Here is a 22,238-nt window from a genome sequence, read left to right on the forward strand (position 1 = left end):
AAACCGGAAGTGGCGCTGTGGCTCAAAATGGTAGAGCACTAGCTTTGAGCTCAGGGACAGTGCCCAGGTCCTGAGTTCAAGCCCCACAACCGACCAAAACAAATTAACAATGAAACCTACTAAGAACTGTTTAAAACTAGGGTGAGGAAGTGGGCTTAGGAACAGATAACAGAAAAGGGAATTTGTTCCACATACATTATACACATATGTGGAAATGTCACAATGAAACTTTCTTGTGCAATTAATTACACTAATTTAAAAAATGAATGTTGGGAGGAATATAAAGATGCAATGCCTGTGTGCATCTGATCGTATAAAATAATATTTATCAAAATGAACTCCAGGAAATGGAAATGAGTTTATTTTTCCTTTGCTGCTGTTTTTGTTTTCGTTTATTTTGATCTTGTTTGTTCATTTACTTGTTTTTGGGGGGTAGAAGGGGAGGCACAGAAATGGAGGGACAATGAGTGAACAAATGCAGCGGTGGTCCTCACTAGACACTATGTGGAAAATGAACTATACAACTTGTGGACCGGGATGGAAAGGGAAAACTGGGAGAGAGGGAAGGGGGGCACTATCCACAAAGAAATGTATTCTCTACCTGACTTATTAAAACTGTCATCCCTCTGTACATCACTTTTATAATAACCACTTTTTAAAACTTAAATAATAAAAAGACTGATCCAGACAGCTAGAAGCAGAATGAGGAGGAGAGGGATGGACAGGGAAAGATGGATGTCAGAGAGAGAGAGGGAGATGGAGAGAGGCTACGGATGCCAGAGATAGAGATGGAGAGATGAACAGAAAGAGAGCTGACAAGGAAGTCCACCGTTTTGTGTGTTCGCTATGTTCTAGGAGGAGGGAATGCCCCACTATAAATCTAAACTTCCGACTCCTCATGAAAAGCAGATTTCTAAGGCTGAGCCAAAATCATATCCAGCTATCCAGCTCCTGCCCGAAGCGGAAGGATGACTTTTATTGGATATAAATTACACCTCAATAAACTTGATTTCTCCAAAATCCCCAAGAAGGGAGGGGTTGCGTTTGGTGGCTTTGGACAATAAATCACAAGCTGAAGTTTTATTGTTCTGAGAACAGACAGAAGCAGAGCGCTGCAACCTGAGGAGAAAAGGAAAGATGGAACAGGAGAGGGAGGCTTAGCATTTTCCTGTCTTCCAGTTCCCTTTCCTATCTATCTCTGGTGCCTTCCTGGGTTGTCTACAACCTCCCTTTATCCACCCTATGTCTCCATGTCTTCTTCTGTCTCGCTCCCTATGAGAAAAACCAGCACAGACCTCCCCCCCCCCACTTTCTCTCCTCCCCCTCTTCCTCTTTCTTTCTTTCCATGCATATTTCATTTAAGCAACAGAAACTCGTACGCTAAAGGGAAACCTTCATGACGTCAGATAATCCATTTCATCACCTATATAAATAGAGACACGTGGAAGGTCCTCCAGAGTGCTCAGAATTAACTTTAAGAAATGTCACCAGAATCAGACCTCTTCAGAATCGTTTGGGAAACCTTTCTTGCCTGTCTGGGCCCACCTACTTTGCCATCTCTCTCCCCCCTCCTCCCCTCCTCTGCCTCAGTTTGGGGAGCTTGCTGCAAGCCCCCCTTTCCCTGGTGATTCCCCCTGCCTCCCCCCCACCACTGGAGTGGGGATTAGAACCCAGCTCCACAGTCACCCTGAATCATCAAGTCCAGGCCATGGGCTGGCTTGAGACCAGGGAACAGGGGTGGAGCTGTGTCTTCCCACCCTGGTTTCCTTCCTCCTTCCTCACTGCATTTAACTGTGAAGCTGTTAAGTGTCATTAGCCCAAGCGAACGGTGGATGAAAGCATTCTCCACCAGGGAATGGCCCAGGCCTGGCCAGGACAGCCCAGTTAGCCACATGGGAGGGGACAGGTGGGGTGGCTGGCCCCGGTAGATGGGAGCAGATGAGAGGACAAGCAGCTAGGTAGGCAGCAAGACAGCAGACAGACAGACAGACACAGAGAGGAGGCAGCGAAGACACAGGTGAGGAAGAGGCAGACCATGGAGGGTCACCCAGGACAGGGGAAGGATAAGATGCAGGGGATGGGGGAGGGGGAGATTGAGGGAGCAAGGAGGGGACAGAACCTTGAAGGACCGTCTCTGAGATTCCCTGTCCTTTCCTGCAGGCCTGCCATGAGGCCCAGAGCCTTAGTGTTCCTGGTTGTTCTTGGTGAGTTATCTGGGCAGGGAAGGGTGGGGCAGGGGCTGGGCCTCCTTCCCCATAAGGGCACAGGGGCTCACCCTGTGCCCCCACGGACCCCAGATCTCAGGCCCTGCCTGTCTCCCTGCACCACCTCAACCTCCTCTCTCTCACTGGAGTGTGTCCTGTCCCTCTCTTTTGAGACTTTCTTTCCCTTCCTTCCTTCCTTCCTTCCTTCCTTCCTCCATCCCTCTTCCCTCACTCCCTCCTTCCTTCCTTCCTCTTCCTTCCTTCCTTCCCCCCTCCCTCCTTCCTTCCTTCCTTCCTCCCTCCCTCTCTCCCTCCTCCCTCCCTCCTTCCTTCCTTCCTTCCTCCCTCCCTCTCTCCCTCCTCCCTCCCTCCTTCCTTCCTCCCTTTCCTTCCTTCCTTCTTCTCTCCCTCCCTCTCCCCTCCCTCTCTCCTTCCCTTTCTTCCCTTCCTTCCTTCCTCCCTTCCTCCCTCCCTCTCTCCCTCCTTCCTCCCTCCCACCTTCCTTCCTTCCTCTTCTTTCTTCCTTCCTTCCATTTTCTTTCCTTCTCCTCCCCCTCCTCCTTCCCTCCCTCTCTGTTTTAGGCACCTCTCTCCCTGTACCCCCTACTTTCTCCACCCACAATCCTCTGGGCTTCCCCCCCCCCCCCGCCCCCATGTCTCCTTCCAATCTCTACAGCCTCTGCTGCTGAGCCAGGCGCCAGTCAAGCCGACCTGGAGAAGATTTTTGATGGAGTGGAGTGTGTCCGGAATTCTCAGCCATGGCAGGTGGCGCTGTTCGAAGGGAGCAACCTGCGTTGTGGGGGTGTCCTCATTGACCCCGACTGGGTTCTCACAGCGGCCCACTGCAAGGGCAGGTGAGCTGGTGCACACCCCATCCTGGGATGGGCAAAGGTGGGTGGTGTGGGGGGCAGGGCTTCCCGACAGGTGTCACTCACCTGACAGGCCTGGGGTGAGGAAGCTGGTCCAGCAACAAGAGTCAGGACTTGGAGCAGGAAGAGGAGGAGGAGGAGGGGGAGGAGGAGGAGGAAGAGGAGGACTTCCCCAAGAGTGGGCCTGAGGTGGAGCAGCATGGGGGAGGGCCTGGATCTCACCCCCTCCCCTTCCCCCTGTATCTTTCCTTCCCTGTATGAAACCTGTCTCCCTCCTCAACCCCAGTCTCAGCTCAGAGGTCCCCACACAACTCTCCTGGGCCTTGGTGGTCCCGAGTTGCACAAATAAGCTCCTTTCTGGGACAGATGCTCTGGGGAGTCTTGTGAAAGTGGGGGGGGGACCAAAAGCCAAGGGATGGAGAAGATGGGGGACAGGCAGAGCCAGGGCAGCACTGGCTGCATGCGGGGTGAGGCAGAGGCATCCTGGCCCTCCAGAGGCCCAGGGGCCTGCTGTGGAGGAATAGAGAGAGCACCCCAAGTGGAAAGACCCAGATATGCAAGGACAGACTGACAGGGAAGGAGCCGGGGAGGGGGGCTACCTGTCACGGATCCCCGGTCTCCCCCAGCAGGTACTGGGTACGTCTCGGGGAGCACAGCCTGAGCCGGCTGGACTGGACCGAGCAGATTCGCCGCAGCACCTTCTCCATAACTCACCCCGGCTACCAGGGCGCCCTGCAGAGCCACGACCATGACCTGCGGCTCCTGCGCCTAGGCAGAACTGTCCGCCTGACCCGCAGTGTCCAGCCCCTGCCCCTGCCCACTTCTTGTGCCCCTGCTGGGACCCAATGTCACATCTCAGGCTGGGGGACCACCAACCAGCCATGGAGTAAGGGAGCATCTGAGCCGGGGAGTCAGGATGGGGAAAATTCTGGGATGACCAGTGTGAGGTGAAGAGATGTGACAGCAGTGGTGTGTGGTAGTGCATGCCTGTAATCTCAGCTACTCAGGAGGTGGAGGCAGGAGGGTTGTGGGTTCAAAGCCAGTCTGGGAAAAATGACGGAGATCCTGTCTCTAAGACAAAATACAGACCGGGTACCAGCAGCTCACAGACTGGGCGCCGGCAGTGGCTCACACCTTCATCCTACCTACTCAGGAAGCTGCAATCTGAGGATCGTGGTTCAAAGCCAGCCCGGGTAGGAAAGTCTGTGAGACTCTTATCTCCAATGAATCACTCAGAAAAATCTGGAAATGGTGCTGTGGCTCAAGTGGTAGAGCACTAGCCTTAAGCACAAAGAGGCTCAGGGACAGTGTCCAGGCCCTGAGTTCATAGCCCCAGCACTGGCAAAAAGAGAAGAAGAAGAAGAAGAAGAAGAAAGAAGAAGAAGAAGAAGAAGAAAGAAGAAGAAGAAGAAGAAGAAGAAGAAGAAGAAGAAGAAGAAGAAGAAGAAGAAGAAGAAGAAGAAGAAGAAGAAGAAGAAGAAGAAGAGGAGGAGGAGGAGGAGGAGGAGGAGGAGGAGGAGGAGGAGGAGGAGGAGGAGGAGGAGGAGGAGGAGGAGGAGGAGGAGGAAGTGGAGGAGGAGGAAGTGGAGGAGGAGGAAGTGGAGGAGGAGGAAGTGGAGAAGGAGGAAGTGGAGGAGGAAAAGGAGGAGGAGGAGGAGGAGGAGAAGGAGGAGGAGGAGGAGGAGGAAGTGGAAGAAGAAGAAAGCTGGGCTCATGCCTATAATTCTAGCTACTTAGGAGGCTGAGATCTGAGGATAATGGTTCAAAGGCAGCCCAGGCAGGAAAGTCTGTGAAACTCTTATCTCCGATAAACCATTAGAAAACTAGAAATGGCACTGTGGCTCAAGCAGTAGAGCACTCGCCTTGAGTTGAAGAGCACAGGGACCATGCCCAAGCCCAGAGTTCAAGCCCCATGACCAACCAAAAAGAAGAAGGAGGAGGAGGAGGAGGAGGAGGAGGAAGAGGAGGGATAGGGGTATAGCTCAACGTGAAGAGCAGTTACCTGGCATGCTTGGGGTCTTGTCCTTGGTCTCCATTGACAGGGGTGGGTGGGGAAAGTATGAAAGGGGAAGGAAGAGGGGAAAGGGCCAGGGCATGGGCTTATACATTAAGAATCATGGTTTGGGGTCAGAGGTCATGGTGGACCAGTCTTGGGAATAAAGAGGTTAAGGCGTTGAGTATGCAGTCAGATCAAGGATGCAGTCAGAATCATGATGTGATGTCAAGGACCTATCAATGGTGTTAGAGGCTCAGGTGTCAGAGGTCCCTGGAAAGCTGAGGCCCTGGAATCCAGTCGTTGGCACCACCTGGTCAGAATCTGAAGATATCAGGATGTTATCTCGTGTCTGAGGGGGCTGAGGTTCAGCTTCAGGGAATCTACAATCAAATGAACTAGGATTGGGAGACATTTTGGAATTGGGATGAAGAAAATCAAAGCTTCCAGGGCCAGGCAGGGTGGCTCCCACATGCTACCCTAACAATAAGGAAGACGAAAACAGAGAGCACTGTGTGGCCCAAGGTCAAGGGGGGGGAGGAGGGGTGGATTGTGAGACTTAATAAGCAAGCTGACCCTGAGCTCCCACTATGAGAAAAGATCTCGATTGAGGTTGGCCCCAGACCAAAACTTGAAAAGTAAATAAAGCATAAGGAGAGGGATAAGTCCAGTGGTAGAGAGGAAGGAAGGAAGGAAGGAAGGAAGGAAGAAAGGAAGGAAGGAAGATTTAGAAGCTGTAGAGCTAAGATCCCAGGTGGAGACAAGGCTATGAAGTCTGGAGACAGGAGACATGCCGGGAAGCTGGGATCATAAGGAAATGAGGTTGGTGCTCAAAAATTAAGGGGCCAGCCAGTAGTGATCTGGGGTCAAGGGTTACAAAGACATCGAGTCATCAAGCTGAAACTTAAGGGGTTTTATGGTTGTAGTGGAGGCTGGGTGTTAGGACAGGGGGATGGATTTGCATTGGGCTTCTTTGGGGAGCATGGATGGGACTCTATGACACCCATCTTCCATCCCCTAGGCCCATTCCCAGACCGACTCCAGTGCCTCAACCTCTCCATCGTTTCCAGTGATACCTGCCAGGCAGTGTTTCCTGGGAGAGTCACAGACAATATGGTGTGTGCAGGCGGCCTTCCGGGGAAGGATGCATGCCAGGTGAGCAAAGGAAGGCTGTGCCCCCCAGGACCAGGACTGAGGAGAAAGGAGGAGACTGAGAGCATGTTAGACAAGACAAAAAACAGGGTCAGGGGAGAGAGGTGCATTGAGAAAGGCAGGGAGTCTGAGAATAAAGAGAAGAAGAGACAGAATTCAAGGAAAGATGGGGGAGTGGACCCAAAATACAAGGGATGGAGGAGGGCAGAGAATCTGCCAGGATCTGGAACACAAGATGAGGATTAGAATCCACAGTCTTAAGTTTCCTCTATACAATCCAGCTCCAGAAGATTCTATCTCAGACCTCAGTCTGAGATTGAGATTGAGGAACAGAGACAGGAATAGTGCAGTGGACTGTTTCATCCCTGATCCTGTCTCCTTGCCCTCTGGGGTAACCCACAGAGTAAGTTGAGCTTCCTTCCCTACGGCCAGGGAGCCAGCCACTGCCTTTAACAAAGCCCTCTATCTGGGATTGGTCGATGGTAATAGTGTTCTCTCTCCTGATTGGCCAAAGCCCCAGTCATGTCTATGCTAACACAATTCTGCCCTCCTTCCCTCTGATTGGTCAGTGAAGGTAGTATTCTCTTCACTCATTGGACAGAATTCGAATTAACCTTCTACGCTTTTCTCTTAGAGTCCTGCCTTCCTTCCTTGGGATTGGCCTCTAGGGGCAGTGTCTTTCCTTCTATCAGTGGTTGTCATTGTCTTCAGGTGTACTCTTTTCATGAGAGCAGGCTTGGAGCAAGGGTCTTCAGCAAGGGCCTAGGGGGTGGGCTGGGCATGGGGGAGGAAACAAGTGTGGGGATCTGTCCCTTATCCCCCCAGCGCTCTGCCTTCTGTTTTCTAGGGTGACTCCGGGGGCCCTCTGGTGTGTGGAGGCGTCCTTCAGGGCTTGGTGTCCTGGGGTTCCGTGGGACCTTGTGGGCAAAAAGGCATCCCAGGAGTCTACACAAAAGTGTGCAAATATGTGGACTGGATCATGATGGTCATGAGGAACAACTAGCCTGTGCCACACATCCAAGGACCCCTCTGAGCCTCAGATCCCAGACCCCTTCTCCTCTGATGCTCTCAGCCCCTACTCTCGTTGAGCTGGGGGAACTTTTGGGGACCTCTGAGTCCAGGCATCCACATCCCTTCTGGTACTTGGAGCTGGGTGAGCTGGATATGGTCTGGAATAAATGTCATATCAGTGAAGAACAGGTCATGTCTGTCTCTTTGTCCTTAGATGATCTGAGGTCAGAAGGAGGCCTCATACAATGCTTGATAAGAAATGTACTCATTATCTTGCCCATGTAATTGTAACCCCTCTGTACAATATTTTCACAATAAAAAAAAAGAAGGAGGCCTCACCAGATAGCAGATAACTGGGGGCCAGGGGTGGAGCACTCGCTTTGAGTTCAATCCCAGTACCACACGTGCGTGTGCGTGTGCGTGTGCGTGCGCGCGCGCGCGCGCACACACACACACACACACACACACACACACACACACACACACACACACACACACACACACACACACACACACACACACACACACACACACACACACACACACACACCCCTTTCAGAAGATATCAGAAAAGATGGAAGTTTCTTCAGGGAAACAGAGTAGAAAAAATTACTTCCAACAATAAAATGAAGGGTGTTTTTCCTCTGAGCGTGACAGACATAGTACTCAAAGTATGTAAAATTTTCAATGGCTTGAGAACTAGAAAAAGAAAGAAAGGAAGAAAGAAAGAAAGAAAGAAAGAAAGAAAGAAAGAAAGAAAGAAAGAAAGAAAGAAAGAAAGAAAGAAAGAAAGAAAGAAAGAAAGAAGCCGGGCGCTGGTGGCTCACGCCTGTAATCCTAGCTACTCAGGAGGCTGAGATCTGAGGATCGCAGTTTAAAGCCAGCCCGGGCAGGAGAGACCGTGAGACTCCTATCTCCAATAAAACCACCAGAAAACCGGAAGTGGCGCTGTAGCTCAAGTGGTAGAGCGCTTGCCTTGAGCTGAAGAGCTGAGGGACAGCGCCCAGGCCCAGAGTTCAAGCCCCACGACCGACAAAAAAAAAAAAGAAAGAAAGAAAGAAAGAAAACTGTTTGCTCTGAATTACTAAGTGAAAATTACAGAATTTGACTGGGCAGGATGGCTCACACCTGTCATCCTAGCTACTCAAGAGGCTGAGGTCTAAGGATTGAAGCCAGCTGGGACAGAAAAGTCTGTGAGACTCTTATTTCCAATTAACCACCAAACAAGCCACAAGCTTGTAGAGTAGCAACCTGAGTTCAAGTCCCATTATCAACATAAGAGGAAGAAAGATGGAAAGGAAAGGAAGGAAGGAATTTTGGATTTAGCAAACTATAAAACATTTCCCCCATAACCAATGTGTGCCAAGCATACATTGTATTTAGCAGGTTTTCATAGCCATTGACTTTACATATCTGCAATAGTCCAGGTTGGAAAGCACGACACCTAGGTCTTGGCCTCTTGTTCTGGCTCCACCTTGTCTTCAAGGATTTGGGGGTCACTTCAGGGGCACTAGAGGTGAGAGGGAGGCAGAGCCTCACCGGCTGAGCCTCGCTCCTCTGAGCCTCGCTGGGCTGGCTCTTTCCAGCACTTTCCTGCAACCTTCATCCCACCCCCACCTTCCCCCAGGAGGCAGGGCCGGCAGCCCCATCTTGCAGATGAAGAAACTGAGCCTCACCGGGGTGGAGTCCCTGCCCCACGTCAGTCACCAAGGTAGGAAGAGGCCGAGCCGGAGTTTGAGGTCAGAGCCCAGGCCTACCCCGCCTTGTTCTGCATCTGGTGACGGGTGACAGAAGAGTAAGCTCCAGGAACAGATCTGACCGAACACAAACAAGCCGAGAGAAGTGGGGATCCGCACCCAGATTTCCCAGATGAGGAAACTGAGGTGTCTGAAGGATTGGCAGGCATCGAGCCGGGTTCACCCAACATCGAGTAAGTGCACAGCTGACCCAGATGTCTGGTGTTGGAGGCCTGATTGGGGAGGGGGGGGACAGGAAAGAAGCCATAGAGAAATGAGGTCCTAGAGGAAAGGGGGAGGGGGGTTTGGAGGCCTCTGGGGAGGGTTCATCTCCCTTCCCTGGGCCTTGGCTCTCACAGGCCTCGACCTGTCTCCCCCTCCCTCCCGTCCTGCCCCTTTGCCTGGCAGCAGTCCCACCTCTGTGACGCCCCAGTTCCCCCTCCATCCACCTTGGAGAGGAGGAGGAGGAGGCCAGGGATCGTCTGGGTCTGGGCTCTGACCAGGTAAAGGCTGGGCAGAAGGAGACACACAGGGACCTCGGTGGAAAAGATTAGCTACAGTCCAAGGAGCCAGAGAGGGATAGAGAAGGAGAGAGACAGAGAGATGGAGACTGACAGACAGCCAGAGACTAAGAGAGAGACAGAAACAGAGAGAGTGAGAGAAAAGAAAGAAAGAGGAGGCACAAAGAGGAAATAATAGGGACAGAAACCTAAAGACAGGGAAAAAAAGATCACACAGAGAGGATGACAGTATGACAAGCAACGAGAGGGAGGCAGAGTTGGGAGAGACAGGCGAGAAAGAGAAGGCTGTCCACCCACAAACAGGCGGACACAGAGCAGAGGGATTTAGAGAGGCCACAGAGAAAGGCAGGCAGCTTGGTCTCAGGGCCCTGGCCTGGGGAGGGCCCCCCTAACACCCTACCCCTAGGGCGATAAGGCAGGGCTTGGAGGCCAATCAGCCTGGGCCCGCCCCGGGCCACCCCCTGCCCGCCCTCCCCTCCTCCCTCCCTCCCGCCCGCCCGCCTGCCCTCCCTCCCGCCTAGTGCCTGGTGCTCCGACACAGCCTGCCAGCAGCTGTCACCGCCGGGCCCCTAGAGCTCCAGCCCCAGAGCCTGTGAGTCGGGAGGGGAGGGAAGCCCCCTTTCCAGGAGCCTGCCATCCTAGACATGGCCCGTACCCCTCTCTCCCTCTTCTCTGCCTGGCCCTTCTTAGTTGGTGGGATGTCGGGTGGAGGGGAAGGGCTTTCTACCTCTCTGTGTGCCTGCCACTTCTGACTAGCTGCCCCTAAACTTGATGCCCTCTGACCTCAACCCCAATGACTAAGTCCAGCCCTTTACCCCACCCCCGCTGGCCAGGGCAGCCCAGGGCACTGGCCCTCCCTCCCCCAGCCAGCCCCACCCAGTTGTGTCCATCTGTCCTTCAGAGGACCCGGGGTTCAGCCAGGAGGAAGGGAGGAGAAGGGGTTTGGGACTCCTAGCCCCACACAGAGCCCCTCCTTCACTGGGGACAAGACTCACAGGCTCACAAAAGTGGGGGGGATTACTGAGTGGTTGGCCCCCTGCCCTCCCCCTCACTGTCCCACCCCCAAGCCTGGGACCCGGCTGGGTCTTATAAGCCAGAAAGAAGACACCCCTCAAAATGTGCCCAGGAGGCCCCTCAGCTGACTGAAACAAGGCCAGCCTAAGACTTGCCCCACCAAGCCCATCCCAGCTGCTTTTCAACACCCTCCTTGGCATTCCGGAAACTTCTAGCTTGGATCTTGCTCCCCCCCTCCCCGCCTTTCCAAGGCCACTTGAAAAGTTTAAGATCTATGTTAAGGTTTGGAGATTGTCTGCAGGGGCTTCTTGCCCCAGTCCTGACTCTCCCCGGGGGAAGCCGGCAGGGAGACAGGAAAGGCCATGGGTGATGAGCCCTCTCTTCCTCCTTGTTCCCAGAGGCACCCGGGGCCTGCCCCGCCCCCCTCCAGGCCGCGATGATTCTCCAATTCCTCACTCTTGCTCTGGTGACAGGTACAGGGGTGGGGGGATGGGGCGGGCAGGGTCTCCCCCCCTTCCTATCCCAGCACAGCTGAGGCTCCAAACACAGGACAACCCATATGATGTTTGCATGGTGACAGATAACCCTGGGCTATACCAGACATCCCCCCCCTTACCATCAGAGGCAGTCAGAGGGAACCCCGAGGGCCCAGGAGAGGGGGGAGGGGACATGGGTCACTGGAAGTACTCAGGACCACCATTTACTGACCCCACCAAGATGGAAATGCTTCAGGTCTTTCCTGCCTGGCCACAGCCTTCCAGCTCACCAGGTTGAGACTCTCGGAGCACCCACCCTCTCCGTCCCCAGCCACCCTGGACTCTGAGAGTCCTGGAGCTTCTCCTCTTGTCCCACCTAAGGTCCTCCTTCGGTCCCCACCCCTGCAGGGCATGTAGGGGGAGAGACCAGAATCATCAAAGGGTACGAGTGCAAGCCTCACTCCCAGCCCTGGCAGGTGGCGCTGTTCCAGAAGACGAGGCTCCTCTGTGGGGCCACCCTCATCGCCCCCAGATGGCTCCTGACCGCAGCTCACTGCCGCAAGCCGTGGGTGCGGGGGCTGGGGCGGGGCTGGGAGGGGGCCGGAGCCGGAGGGGTGGGGGTGGGGGTTGGTGGCAAAAGAAGTTGGAGATGGAGCCTGGGGTGCAAGCAATGGCACACTGAAGATGGTGGGCTGGGGGCCGGGGGTTCCCATGGGCGAGAGGTTTGGAAGAACCCTGGGTTCTAGAAGGTGTTCCCCCCCTTCCAGTGCACCCCCACCTTTCTGTCTCTGACCACATCTCTCCCACCTCAGCCGTTACCTGGTCCTCCTGGGGGAGCACAACCTGCAGCGGCAGGACGGCTGTGAGCAGAGGCGGATGGCCACCGAGTCCTTCCCCCACCCTGGCTTCAACAACAGTCTCCCCAACAAGGACCACCGCAACGACATCATGCTGGTGAAGATGACGTCGCCGGCTGTCATCACCCACTCCGTGCGGCCCCTCACCCTGTCACCGCACTGCGTCACCGCCGGCACTGACTGCCTCATCTCCGGATGGGGCACCACGTCCAGCCCCCAGTGTAGGGGCTCCGGAGGGAAATGTGGGTGGGGGGAGGGAGGGAAGGGGTGGACATAAATGTGGAATGACACAGGGGACCAAAGGACCCTCCAAGATGAGATTTAGAAGGACACAGGACAGGGTACTGGGGGGACATCTGTAAGTGAGATCAGACAAACGAAAGATCCAAAAGTCAGAGCTGAAGAGGGTGAAGAAAGAGAGGAAGGGGCACTGTGGACAGGCCTGTAATCCCAGATACTCAAGACACAAGACAGGGAGAATTGCTGTTCCAAACCAAGAGAACAAATGAAATCAGGTGTGTTGGTGCTTATCTGTCAGCCCAGCTATGTAGGAGGGTGTAGGTAGAAAGAGCCTATTCAAAAACAAAAGAAAAATTTTAAACACTCATGAAAGCAATAAAGGTCTACAGATGTGGCTCGTGAGATATAGCACCTGCATGACAAACAGGGTATGAGTTCAAATCCAAGTACCAGCAAGAAGAGAGATGGTTGTGATATGTGATCCCAGCACTGTAACTCCCTAGTATAGAGCCTCCGGGAAGGGCCTGGCCTCTCCGGATTGCTTTTCTTCTCTAGTAAATGAGAATCCACACAGCCACCAGCAGAATTAGAGTAGAGAGAGCCATAGAGGGAATGGAATCAATCTATTCCTATTGCCATTGCTACAAGCAGAGAGATGAACCGGCTGCAGGTGCAAAGGCCCAGGGAGGAGAGGCAGGGTCCCTCGCCCACCCCTGCCCTGTCCGTGCTGTCTGTCTCCACAGTGCACCTGCCTCATTCCCTGCGATGCGCCAACATCTCCATCATTGGACACAAGGAGTGTGAGAGCGCCTACCCTGGCAACATCACGGACACCATGCTGTGCGCCAGCGTTCGGAAAGGGGGCAAGGATTCGTGCCAGGTGAGCAGGCTGGGCCCAGCCTCGCACACCTCTAGCCCCAGCCCCAGCTTTGAAATCTACACACAGCCACAGCCCCAACCCCGACCCACCCGTTTCCCATTGATATTCCCCACCTGAACGTGATCGCTGGGCCCATGAGCACCCCCATGTCCAATCCCAGCCCCACCCACCCCCAACCTACCACCAGCCCAAGGAACAGCCCTGTCTTCTGTACCCCAGCTCTGCCGCCACCGCCACCACCCATCTGGGTACCCCCTCTTTTCCCCTGACTGGGTCTTTCTCTCTCCTGCCTCTGCCCAGGGTGATTCCGGAGGCCCCCTGGTCTGTGACGGGTCCCTCCAAGGCATTATCTCCTGGGGCCAGGATCCCTGTGCAGTGACCAGAAAGCCAGGGGTCTACACGAAAGTCTGCAAATACGTGGACTGGATCCATAAGACGATGAAGAACAACTAAACTATGAGATGATGGAAGGACAGTTGCCACAGGCCGGCTCCTTCCGTGTCTCCCTTGTTCGCAATCCAATTTCAGTTCTTTCTACCCATCAGAAACCCTAAGCCAGAGCCGCCTCCCCACTCAGGGTGCTGCTTCACAGCTGTCAGCACCCCAGAGACCTGGGGTTAACAGTCGTTATTTTGTTCTGTGTTCTCTTTAGCCCCAAGGATAGTTCCTGGAATTAACCAAAGTTTCAATAAAATAATGTCAGATGAATGAATGAATGGACTGAGTGCTTATTATGGGCAGGGTCTGGGCACTGCTGGCTCCCGTTGGTCATCCTAGCTACTTAGAGGCCTGAAGATGGAGGCTCAAAGTAAGCCAGCCTGGGCAGGAAAGTCTGTGAAACTATTTCCAATGAACCACAAAAAAACCACAAGTGGAGTCGTGGCTCAAGGGGTAGAGTGCCAGCCTTGAGGGGAAAAGCTAAGGGATAGCACCCAGGCCCTGAGTTCAAGCCCCAGTACACACACACACACACACACACACACACACACACACACACACACACACACACACACACACACACACACACACACACACACACACACACACACACCAAAAGAAAAATCAAAACTACATGAAATCAGAAATGTAACTTCTTGACACAAATAATGCAGATGATCAGAGCGACTGTAATAGAAAGCAAAACCACAGGCAGAATATTGTTGTCACAAGGTGTTTGATTGAACAGCTGAGCTCCACCACCTCTAAAGTTACCTCAATTCTTTGTTACTTATTTATCTCTTTCTACCCTGTCACCCTTTAGTGGTGCTAGGGTCTGAACTCTCAGAGCCTTCTGCTAGACAGGAGCTCTACCACTTCAGCCATGACTCTAGCCTTGTTTTATTTTTCAAATAACATCGTCAGTTTTTGTCCAGGTTGGCCTGGACCTTAGTCCTCCTGTTTATGCTTCCCATGTTACTGGTTCCCATCAATTTGCCCAGCTGATCATACGAGATAGGTTGCTGACTTTTTCCAAACTTGGGCTGGTTTTAATCCACCATCCTTCTGATCTCTGCTTCCCAAGTAGCCGGGATCACAGGTGTGAGCCACCACACCTGGCTTTAACTCAGTTCTGGATGGACTGAATGTTGCCTGAGTCGTCTAGGTGCTCTACTCATCTTCTGGGCTTGGTAGATGGCACGAAGAGGAAGAGTCCAGAGCTGAAACTAAGGCCTTCTGGTTGTTGGGTGGACTGTCTGTGAGTCATGTCCTTCCTGACCCTTCCATCCCTCACTCAAAAGGAGGGAGGTGGCCATAGTCATGTTGATACCCTTGCAGCCCAGGTCTCCCGTGATTCACGGGCCTGTGCGTCACCTGGAGATACAGGTGGTAGGGAGGGTGTGAGGCGGCTGCACGCAGGTGTGATGGCATCATCGTCCCTTGGCATGCACAGGACTGGCCACTGGGACACAGGTGTCCCTGTCCCATCCACAGAATGCTGTGCCCCTCCATGCCCCTCCTGGGTCCCCTTCCCACTCCCTCATCCTCTGTCTCTTAGCTTAGGCCTCTCTGCCTGCACCACAGCCTCCCCCCTCTCTGCCTTCACCCCCAACTCCCCTTCTCTCAGCCTTGGTTTCTCTCAGCCATGGGGAACTAGTCTCTGCCCTTCCCTTTCCCTGAGCTCTCAGCCTCCCTCACTACTCTTCTGGATTCTGGCTTTTCTCTCCCTCTCCCTCTCCCTCTCCTTCTCCCTCTACCTCTCTCTCTAGTTCATTTCCTATCTGTGACCATCACCATCACCCTTCCTCCCACCACTCAGATCCCTGGAGCCTTGGAACACCCCCCCATCCAGTACACCCCCACATCTGGGAAGATTTCTGGGTAGGGTTCCCCCACCAGAATCCAGCTCCTCAAAGGCTATTTCCGGGGGAAGCCAGTATTCCAGGGCCCCGCCCAGGACAGGAATCTGAGGCCCAAGTTGGGTGCCAGCCCCACCCACGTATAACTGGGGAGAGAGAAAGGGAGGGAGGAGGGAGTCCCTGGGGGGAGGGTGGGGAAGCTTCCGGGATCTTGGGGGTTAAAAGGGAAGATCTGGCAGGGGTCTTGGGGCAGAGGATTCAGAGAGCCCACACACCGCAGGGCTGGGAAGCTCTGGGTCTCCGCCCTGCTCTCTTATTGGCGACTCCAGGTGATGCCGTGCCCTCTCCCGGCTGGGGTGGGGTGCCCCAGGATGGGTGGCGGACCCTTGGGCCAAGGGCAGGTGCCTTGCTGGCGCTTCGATTTCCCTATCCACAGGATGGGGAAGTCCCTCATCTGGGAGGTCTGGGAAGAGCCCCCCCACTGGCTCAAAGCCTCGGCCTCCACCCTGTCCCCTGCCGTGGGGGTGGTGAAACGGGGCCTGGGTGCGGCCGACCGCCAGTCTGGGCAGCCTGGGCACAGAGAGCGCTGGCCTCAGGCATGGGGAGGGCCGCAAGGTGCCGGGAGGGACCTCAGCGGTTCTGCACTCTGCAGGCCCTGGCGCGGTCTTAGCTGGGCTGGGGCAGCCCAGGCTCAGCAGACAGGGCCCCCAGAGGTGGGGGGGGGCGTGTCTCAGGAGGAGCATCTGTTTTATCCCTCTCTGCCTCCCCAGCCCAACTCCTAGTCATGAAACCCCTGCTCCTTTCCGCTGGCCCTGGCACACAGGCCCTGGTGAAGCTGCTGTTGCCGCTACTGGTGGCACAACTCTGGGGTGAGCTGGGGGACAGAAGACAGAGGACGGGGGCAGGTGGACAGGGGATGGGAAATACAGGGACAGGGGACTGAGGACATGGAGCAGGGGAGCAGAGGACAGGAGACAGTGGACAGGGGATGGGGACAAGGGGACAGGGGGACAGATAAAGGGGATGGAATGGGGGGGCAGGAGGGCAGGAGGGCAGGGGGACAGGGGATGGGAAATACAGGTACAGGGGACTGAGGACACGGGGCAGGGGAGCAGAGGACAGGAGACAGTGGAAGGATAGAGGATGGGGGCAGGGGGACAGAGAACAGGGGGACAGATAAAGGGGGTGGAATGGGGGGGCAGGAGGGCAGGGGGACAGGGGATGGGAAATACGGGGACAGGGGACTGAGGACACGGGGCAGGGGAGCAGAGGACAGGAGACAGTGGACAGAGGATAGAGGACGGGGGGCAGGGGGACAGATAAAGGGGATGGAATGGGGGCAGGAGGGCAGGGGGACAGGGGATGGGAAATACAGGGACAGGGGACTGAGGACACGGGACAGGGGAGCAGAGGACAGGAGACAGTGGACAGAAGACAGGGGACAGGGGGCAGGGGGACAGATAAAGGGGATGGAATGGGGGCAGGAGGGCAGGGGGACAGGGGATGGGAAATACGGGGACAGGGGACTGAGGACACGGGGCAGGGGAGCAGAGGACAGGAGACAGTGGACAGAGGATAGAGGACGGGGGGCAGGGGGACAGAGAACAGGGGGACAGATAAAGGGGGTGGAATGGGGGGCAGGAGGGCAGGGGGACAGGGGATGGGAAATACAGGTACAGGGGACTGAGGACACGGGACAGGGGAGCAGAGGACAGGAGACAGTGGACAGAGGACAGGGGACAGGAGGGTGGAAAGAGAATGGGGGGCAGGGAGGCAGAGAACAGGGGACGGGATGGGGGACAGGAGGGCAGGGGGACAGGGGATGGGAAATACAGGTACAGGGGACTGAGGACACAGCGCAGAGGAGCAGAGGACAGGGGACAGGACAGGGAGCAAGAGGACAGGGGGACAGGGGACAGGGGGACAGAGAATAGGGGACGGGATGGGGGTCAGGAGGACAGGGAATCTGGGCGGCGGGAGCGCTGGGATTGGAGAGGGGGCGGGAGGTATCGCCGATTCTCGGACCCCGGCCCAGCCCTCGAGCTCACGGGGTAGGGAGTGGAGGATAGTGGGTACAGGGGCTCTTCTAGCTCCATCCCTGGGTGTCCCGCCCCACGGAGAGCCCGTCCCTTCACCGCCCGGACCTCTGCTTCCCCGCGGCGTTCTCTCCTCTCATTCTGACCCTGCTTCTCACTCCACCCTAGATTGTCCCACCCAGCCCTCCCTCTCTTTGGCCCTTTCCCCTTTTCCTTCGCTATCTGATGACCCCACCCCTTTTCTCTCCCAGCCTTCTAATCCACCGGCCTCTGGCCACGCCCCTTTTTCTCACATTCCTTCTTTCCCCGCCCCCTCACCTCCAGCCATGTAGCCCCGCCTTGTCTCCGCCCCCTCCTCTGTCACTCTGCCTTGTCTCCGCCCCCTCCGCTGCCGCCCCGCCTTATCTCCGCCCCCACTGCTGTCGCTCCGCCTTGTCTCCGCCCCCTGTCACTCTGCCTTGTCTCCGCCCCTTCTGTCGCTCCGCCTTGTCTCCGCCCCCTCATCGCCTCTGCGTGTTCTCGCCTGCTGTTTTCTCAGGCTGTTTGCACCCCGCTACCTCTCTACTGTGTCCTGGCCAACCTGTCCTGTTTCTGCCACGCCCCCACGTCTCTCCACCCCCCCACTCACACGCCTTTCTTCTCCACCCACTTCTCCCCTCCCTCGGGTTCCTGCTCGTTGCCTTCAGCGGGATCCCAGGCCCAGCCCTCGCCCCTGCTAGCTCTGACCTCTGCCTCGTCCCCTGTTTCTCTGCAGCCGCCGAGGCGCTGCTCCCTGGAAACCTCACGACCCCGGACGCAGCGGCCTTGGGCGCCCCGTGCGCGCGTGGCTCGCAGCCCTGGCAGGTCTCCCTCTTCAACGGCCTGTCCTTCCACTGCGCGGGCGTCTTGGTGGACCGGAGCTGGGTGCTCACTGCCGCGCACTGCTGGGACAATAAGTAGGGGTCTCCCCGGAGGGCCATGCTGGGGATGAAGGGCACACTCCCTGAGACACGCCCCTGGCGGACACGCCCCCGGGAGGGCACGCCATTGGATGACACTCCCCCTCAGACACGCCTATTGGATGACAAGTTCCCTTAGGGCCCGTACCCAGAAAGCCCGTTGAATGACACGCCCCCTGGGAGGCCACGCCCTGGAGGCCACGCCCCCGAGGGGCGGGGACGCGCAGCGCGGGTGGCTGAGCCCAGCCGCCTAGTCCCAGCCCGGCTTGGACAGCAGGGGGCGGCGCGGGCCTTCCCGGTGTTCCCCGCCTGGCTCCTGGTTCCCTGCGGGCGTGAAGGGCACAGAACGAAGCACTGGCGCTCCAAACTAAAAGAAGCCCCCATCCCGCCAAGTCCCCGCCGGGGAGGCCGGGCTGCATCCCCGGGGTTCGCGGCCACTCCTGACACCGGGGTTCCCGCCCCGCGCCCCTCCCGGGGACCCAGCCCTCCAAGGTGGATTTTCTCCCCCCAGACCGCTCTGGGCTCGAGTCGGGGACGACCACCTGCTGCTTCTCCAAGGGGAGCAGCTGCGCCTGGCTTCCCGGGCTGTCGTCCACCCCAAGTACCGCCGGGGCCCGGCCCCGGTGCTGCCCCGCCGCACCGACGACTACGACCTCATGCTGCTGAAACTGGGCCGGCCCGCAGACTTGGGACCCCGCGTGCAGACGCTGCGGCTGCCGCTCAGCTGCGCCCGGCCTGGGGACACCTGCCACGTGGCCGGCTGGGGGACCACCGCCTCCCGCAGAGGCGAGAGCTGGGGCCCAGGGCTCAGGGGCAGAGCCTGGGTCTGGATCCCCGGGTCTGAGGGAGGAGGCTGGGCCTGGATCCCCGGATCTGAGGGAGGAGGCTGGGCCTGGACCCCTGAGTCTGAGGGAGGAGGCTGGACCTGGACCCCCCGGGTCTGAGGGAGGAGGCTGGGCCTGGGGCTTATCAGGCACATTCCTCTTCAGTGAAGTACAACAGAGGCCTGAGCTGCTCCCGGGTGACAATCCTGAGTTCTAAAGAGTGTGAGGTTTTCTATCCGGGCGTGATCTCCAGCAACATGATCTGTGCAGGACTAGACAGAGGCCAGGACCCTTGCCAGGTAGGAGCTGACCTCAAAAAGGTCTCTGCCTTGCAGAGGGCGTGGAGGGGGGGGGGACTGCTGGGAGATGATGGAGAGATGGCCCAGGATGGCCCGCCCTGCCCCACCCCACCCCACCTTGCCCCACCCCTACCTCACACCCATGCTCCACACATTCCTAGCAGATGCCCCGTCCCTTCTCCTGGCCCTTCTCCATATCCCGCCTACCATGAGCCACAGCCCCAACTGGAACCCCAGCACACCTCCATTCTCCCTTTCCAGCCCCGGACCCCCAAGTCCTCCTCCTCCCTCCCCAGTGTACCCCAACCTGGTCCCCAACTCCCACCCAGCTGAGTCCCACTGCTGTTGAGACCCCACCCCTTCCATCCTGTCCCTCCCTGGGTGGCAGGGGCAGGTCCCACCTTCGCTCTCTCCCCGCAGAGTGACTCCGGCGGCCCTCTCGTGTGCGGGGAGACCCTGCAGGGTGTCCTGTCCTGGGGCATGTACCCCTGTGGCTCCGCCCAGCACCCTGCCGTCTACACCCGGGTCTGCAAGCTGGTCCCGTGGATTGAGAAGACCATACGCTCCAACTGACCCCTCCATAGCTCCCACATCACCCCCCCACGGCCCCCACCTCATACCTGGGAGCACCTGCCCCTCGCTCCTCCTCCTCCTGCCCACAGGAGCCCAAGGGCAGACAGTCAGTGTCGTTGGTTCAGAGAAGCAAGAAAGCAGATAGTCTCCTGGAAGTTTCTGGAGCCATGACACCATGGCTTCCTCTACCGCTCGCTGCTGTGTGCCCTGGGACAAGCTAAGGCCCTCTCTGAGCCCTGGTTCTCCCCCCTACAAGACAGAGACCATGCGGTGCCCATCTCTTAGCCACAGCTTACGTGAATCTTTGTGATGATTGGGGAATGCTGAAGGCAGGGAGCCACAAGCATGGAATAAACGTTACCTGCCCACGAGGGCCTGTAACTGTGTAGGGGAGAAGGGTGTGGCAGTCTTCATTCCCAAACATCTGCAGTCCCCAAGGGCTGATGGGAAAACCCTGTCCCTCACTCCCCAGTGATGGGGTCCAGACAATGTCTCATTCCTGTGTCCTAGCCAGGCTGGCCGGGACTCTCCTGGTCTCCCCTCTTGGCTTTCATGAGGCAAGGTGCCAGCCTTGAGAACAAAATAAGGGAAATTGCCCAGGCCTGAGTTGGAGCCCCAGGACTGGCACACACACACACACACCTGTAGTTGGTTTATTTTTAATTTCTCTGGGATTCTCCTCCCATGGACACTGTCTCTATAAGTATTTCTCTCCTGGGAGGGATGGGAGTTAGGTTACCCACAGAGCCCAGGCAAAACTAGTAGGCAGCCCCATGTGGCCTGATGAGACTCTTGAACTCCAATGAATGAGCAAAGAGCTCAAAGTGGAGCCATGGCTCAAGTGGTTGAGCACCAGCCTTGAGGGGGGAAAATAGCTAAGAGAGATCAAGTCCCACAACCAACCAAAAACAAAAAAAACAACACATAAAACAGATGTTGGAAAGAGTACACCAAAGCAGGTGGACTCTGTGTGTGTGTGAGAGAGAGAGAGAGAGAGAGAGAGAGGGAGAGAGAAAATGTGCTGGGGCTTGAACTCAGGGCCTGGGAGCTGTCCCTCAGCTCTTCAGCTCAAGGCTAGTGCTCTACCACTTGAGCCACAGCGCCACTTCTGGTTTTCTAGTGGTTTATTGGAGATAAGGAGTCTCACAGAGTTTCCTGCCCAGGCTGGCTTTGAACCCTGATCCTCAGATCTCAGCCTCCTGAGTAGCTAGGATTACAGCATGAGCCATGGGCACCTGTAATCCAGCCCAACATCTGTTTGTAAAGCAACTACTGTATGCAATCCCAGCAGGGTTTGGGAGGGGGCGGGGTCAGGGGAAGGCCGGTGTCTGAGGTCTGAGCACGAGGTCTGGGCAATGTCTTCCTGGGCGATGTCTCCCTGGGCTGTCTCTTCCTCACCCAGTCTCCAACAGCACACCCAGGAAATGTCAGGCCCGCATGCGTAGCAGCCGGCTGCATCATCCAGGCATCAGAAACAAAAGAGGCGGGAAATGTGCTCACTGGATTTCTGCACTAAAGCGATTCACCAGTTCTCTTCACTCCCTCCATGGTGTTTACTGACTGGGTGCCAGTCACCACACCCTGTCCTCAAGAAGCTGCCCATCAGGTTGTGGAGATGAGCAAGCCATACATTCTTGTCATTCAGGTCCCTCTACTCAAAGGCCACTTCCTCCGGGAGACCTTCATGGATTGCCCTGGGAAAGGCGGATGGCCAATAATCTCATTTGCTTATTTCTTTCTGTCCTTTTCTCCTTTTTTCCTCCTCCTCCTTCTCCTCTTTCTTCTTCAGCAATACTGGGGATTGAATTCAGGGTCTCTTGATTTCTATATAACCACTCCACCACTTGAACCACACCCCCAGACCTTTTGCTTTTAGTTGTTTTTGTTGGTTGGTTCCACATAGAGTCTTCTGCTAACTTTGCCCTCGCTTGGCCTCTGCCTCCTCTCTGAGTACATGCTGGGTTTATAGACACGTGCCGCCATACCCAGCTCATTTTCCAGAGAGGGTCTGGCCTTGAACTTCCATCCTCTTGTCTCCACTCCTGGAATGGCTGGGACTGCAGGCATGCACAGCTACGCACAGCTGTTTATTTCTTTTGTAGTGCTTATTACAGCTCAAATTATCTCATTCACCTGTCTACCTGATTATTGTCTGTGTATCCCCCTCTCCACTCCCACCCCAGCACCCACACAAAATCAAGGCCGGCAGAGCTGTAGATCCTTGCTCACTGCATTTTTTCTAAACACTTACCCCAGTGACTGGCCTGGAACACAAATGCGACAGTGTTGTCACAGAGGAAGTACTAGCCATACCTTGG

General features: G+C 56.1%; 3 protein-coding genes across 6 annotated transcripts; all 3 read left to right on the forward strand.

The window, feature by feature from the left end:
- The first annotated feature begins 1,812 nt into the window (after positions 1-1,812).
- Klk12 (kallikrein related peptidase 12) lies at positions 1,813-7,521 on the forward strand. Of its 2 annotated transcripts, none has more exons than XM_070000453.1 (6): positions 1,813-2,017; positions 2,161-2,204; positions 2,881-3,058; positions 3,700-3,959; positions 6,088-6,221; positions 7,066-7,521. In XM_070000453.1, the coding sequence occupies exons 2-6, from the start codon at positions 2,168-2,170 to the stop codon at positions 7,219-7,221; spliced, it is 765 nt and encodes a 254-aa protein (XP_069856554.1). In that variant the 5' UTR covers positions 1,813-2,017; positions 2,161-2,167; the 3' UTR covers positions 7,222-7,521. The 2 variants fall into 2 exon arrangements, with proteins under 2 accessions (XP_069856554.1, XP_069856555.1); XM_070000454.1 differs by having other exon boundaries at positions 3,703-3,959.
- A 1,578-nt stretch (positions 7,522-9,099) lies between these two features.
- Positions 9,100-13,651, forward strand: Klk11 (kallikrein related peptidase 11). Of its 3 annotated transcripts, none has more exons than XM_070000863.1 (6): positions 9,100-9,159; positions 10,899-10,973; positions 11,385-11,541; positions 11,789-12,054; positions 12,817-12,953; positions 13,254-13,651. In XM_070000863.1, the coding sequence occupies exons 2-6, from the start codon at positions 10,937-10,939 to the stop codon at positions 13,404-13,406; spliced, it is 750 nt and encodes a 249-aa protein (XP_069856964.1). In that variant the 5' UTR covers positions 9,100-9,159; positions 10,899-10,936; the 3' UTR covers positions 13,407-13,651. The 3 variants fall into 3 exon arrangements, with proteins under 3 accessions (XP_069856964.1, XP_069856965.1, XP_069856966.1); XM_070000864.1 differs by lacking the exon at positions 9,100-9,159 and adding an exon at positions 10,006-10,078; XM_070000865.1 differs by lacking the exon at positions 9,100-9,159 and adding an exon at positions 10,764-10,782.
- A 1,857-nt stretch (positions 13,652-15,508) lies between these two features.
- Positions 15,509-20,304, forward strand: Klk10 (kallikrein related peptidase 10). Its single transcript, XM_070000866.1, has 6 exons — positions 15,509-15,579; positions 16,021-16,119; positions 18,041-18,221; positions 18,736-19,010; positions 19,214-19,347; positions 19,768-20,304. The coding sequence occupies exons 2-6, from the start codon at positions 16,035-16,037 to the stop codon at positions 19,918-19,920; spliced, it is 828 nt and encodes a 275-aa protein (XP_069856967.1). The 5' UTR covers positions 15,509-15,579; positions 16,021-16,034; the 3' UTR covers positions 19,921-20,304.
- Positions 20,305-22,238: the final 1,934 nt, after the last annotated feature.

This window comes from Dipodomys merriami, unplaced genomic scaffold (assembly GCF_024711535.1).
Source record: "Dipodomys merriami isolate MVZ:Mamm:240054 unplaced genomic scaffold, mDipMer1.0.p SCAF_57, whole genome shotgun sequence".
Classification (NCBI taxonomy): domain Eukaryota; kingdom Metazoa; phylum Chordata; class Mammalia; order Rodentia; family Heteromyidae; genus Dipodomys; species Dipodomys merriami.

Coding starts and splice junctions, on each gene's coding strand:
- Klk12 (XM_070000453.1), top strand. CDS start 2,168: ATGAGGCCCAGAGCCTTAGTGTTCCTGGTTGTTCTTG. Junction 2,205..2,880: donor AGTGTTCCTGGTTGTTCTTG/GTGAGTTATCTG, acceptor CAATCTCTACAG/CCTCTGCTGCTGAGCCAGGC. Junction 3,059..3,699: donor GCGGCCCACTGCAAGGGCAG/GTGAGCTGGTGC, acceptor GGTCTCCCCCAG/CAGGTACTGGGTACGTCTCG.
- Klk11 (XM_070000863.1), top strand. CDS start 10,937: ATGATTCTCCAATTCCTCACTCTTGCTCTGGTGACAG. Junction 10,974..11,384: donor CACTCTTGCTCTGGTGACAG/GTACAGGGGTGG, acceptor CCACCCCTGCAG/GGCATGTAGGGGGAGAGACC. Junction 11,542..11,788: donor GCAGCTCACTGCCGCAAGCC/GTGGGTGCGGGG, acceptor CTCCCACCTCAG/CCGTTACCTGGTCCTCCTGG.
- Klk10 (XM_070000866.1), top strand. CDS start 16,035: ATGAAACCCCTGCTCCTTTCCGCTGGCCCTGGCACACAGGCCCTGGTG. Junction 19,011..19,213: donor GACCACCGCCTCCCGCAGAG/GCGAGAGCTGGG, acceptor ATTCCTCTTCAG/TGAAGTACAACAGAGGCCTG. Junction 19,348..19,767: donor GAGGCCAGGACCCTTGCCAG/GTAGGAGCTGAC, acceptor CTCTCCCCGCAG/AGTGACTCCGGCGGCCCTCT.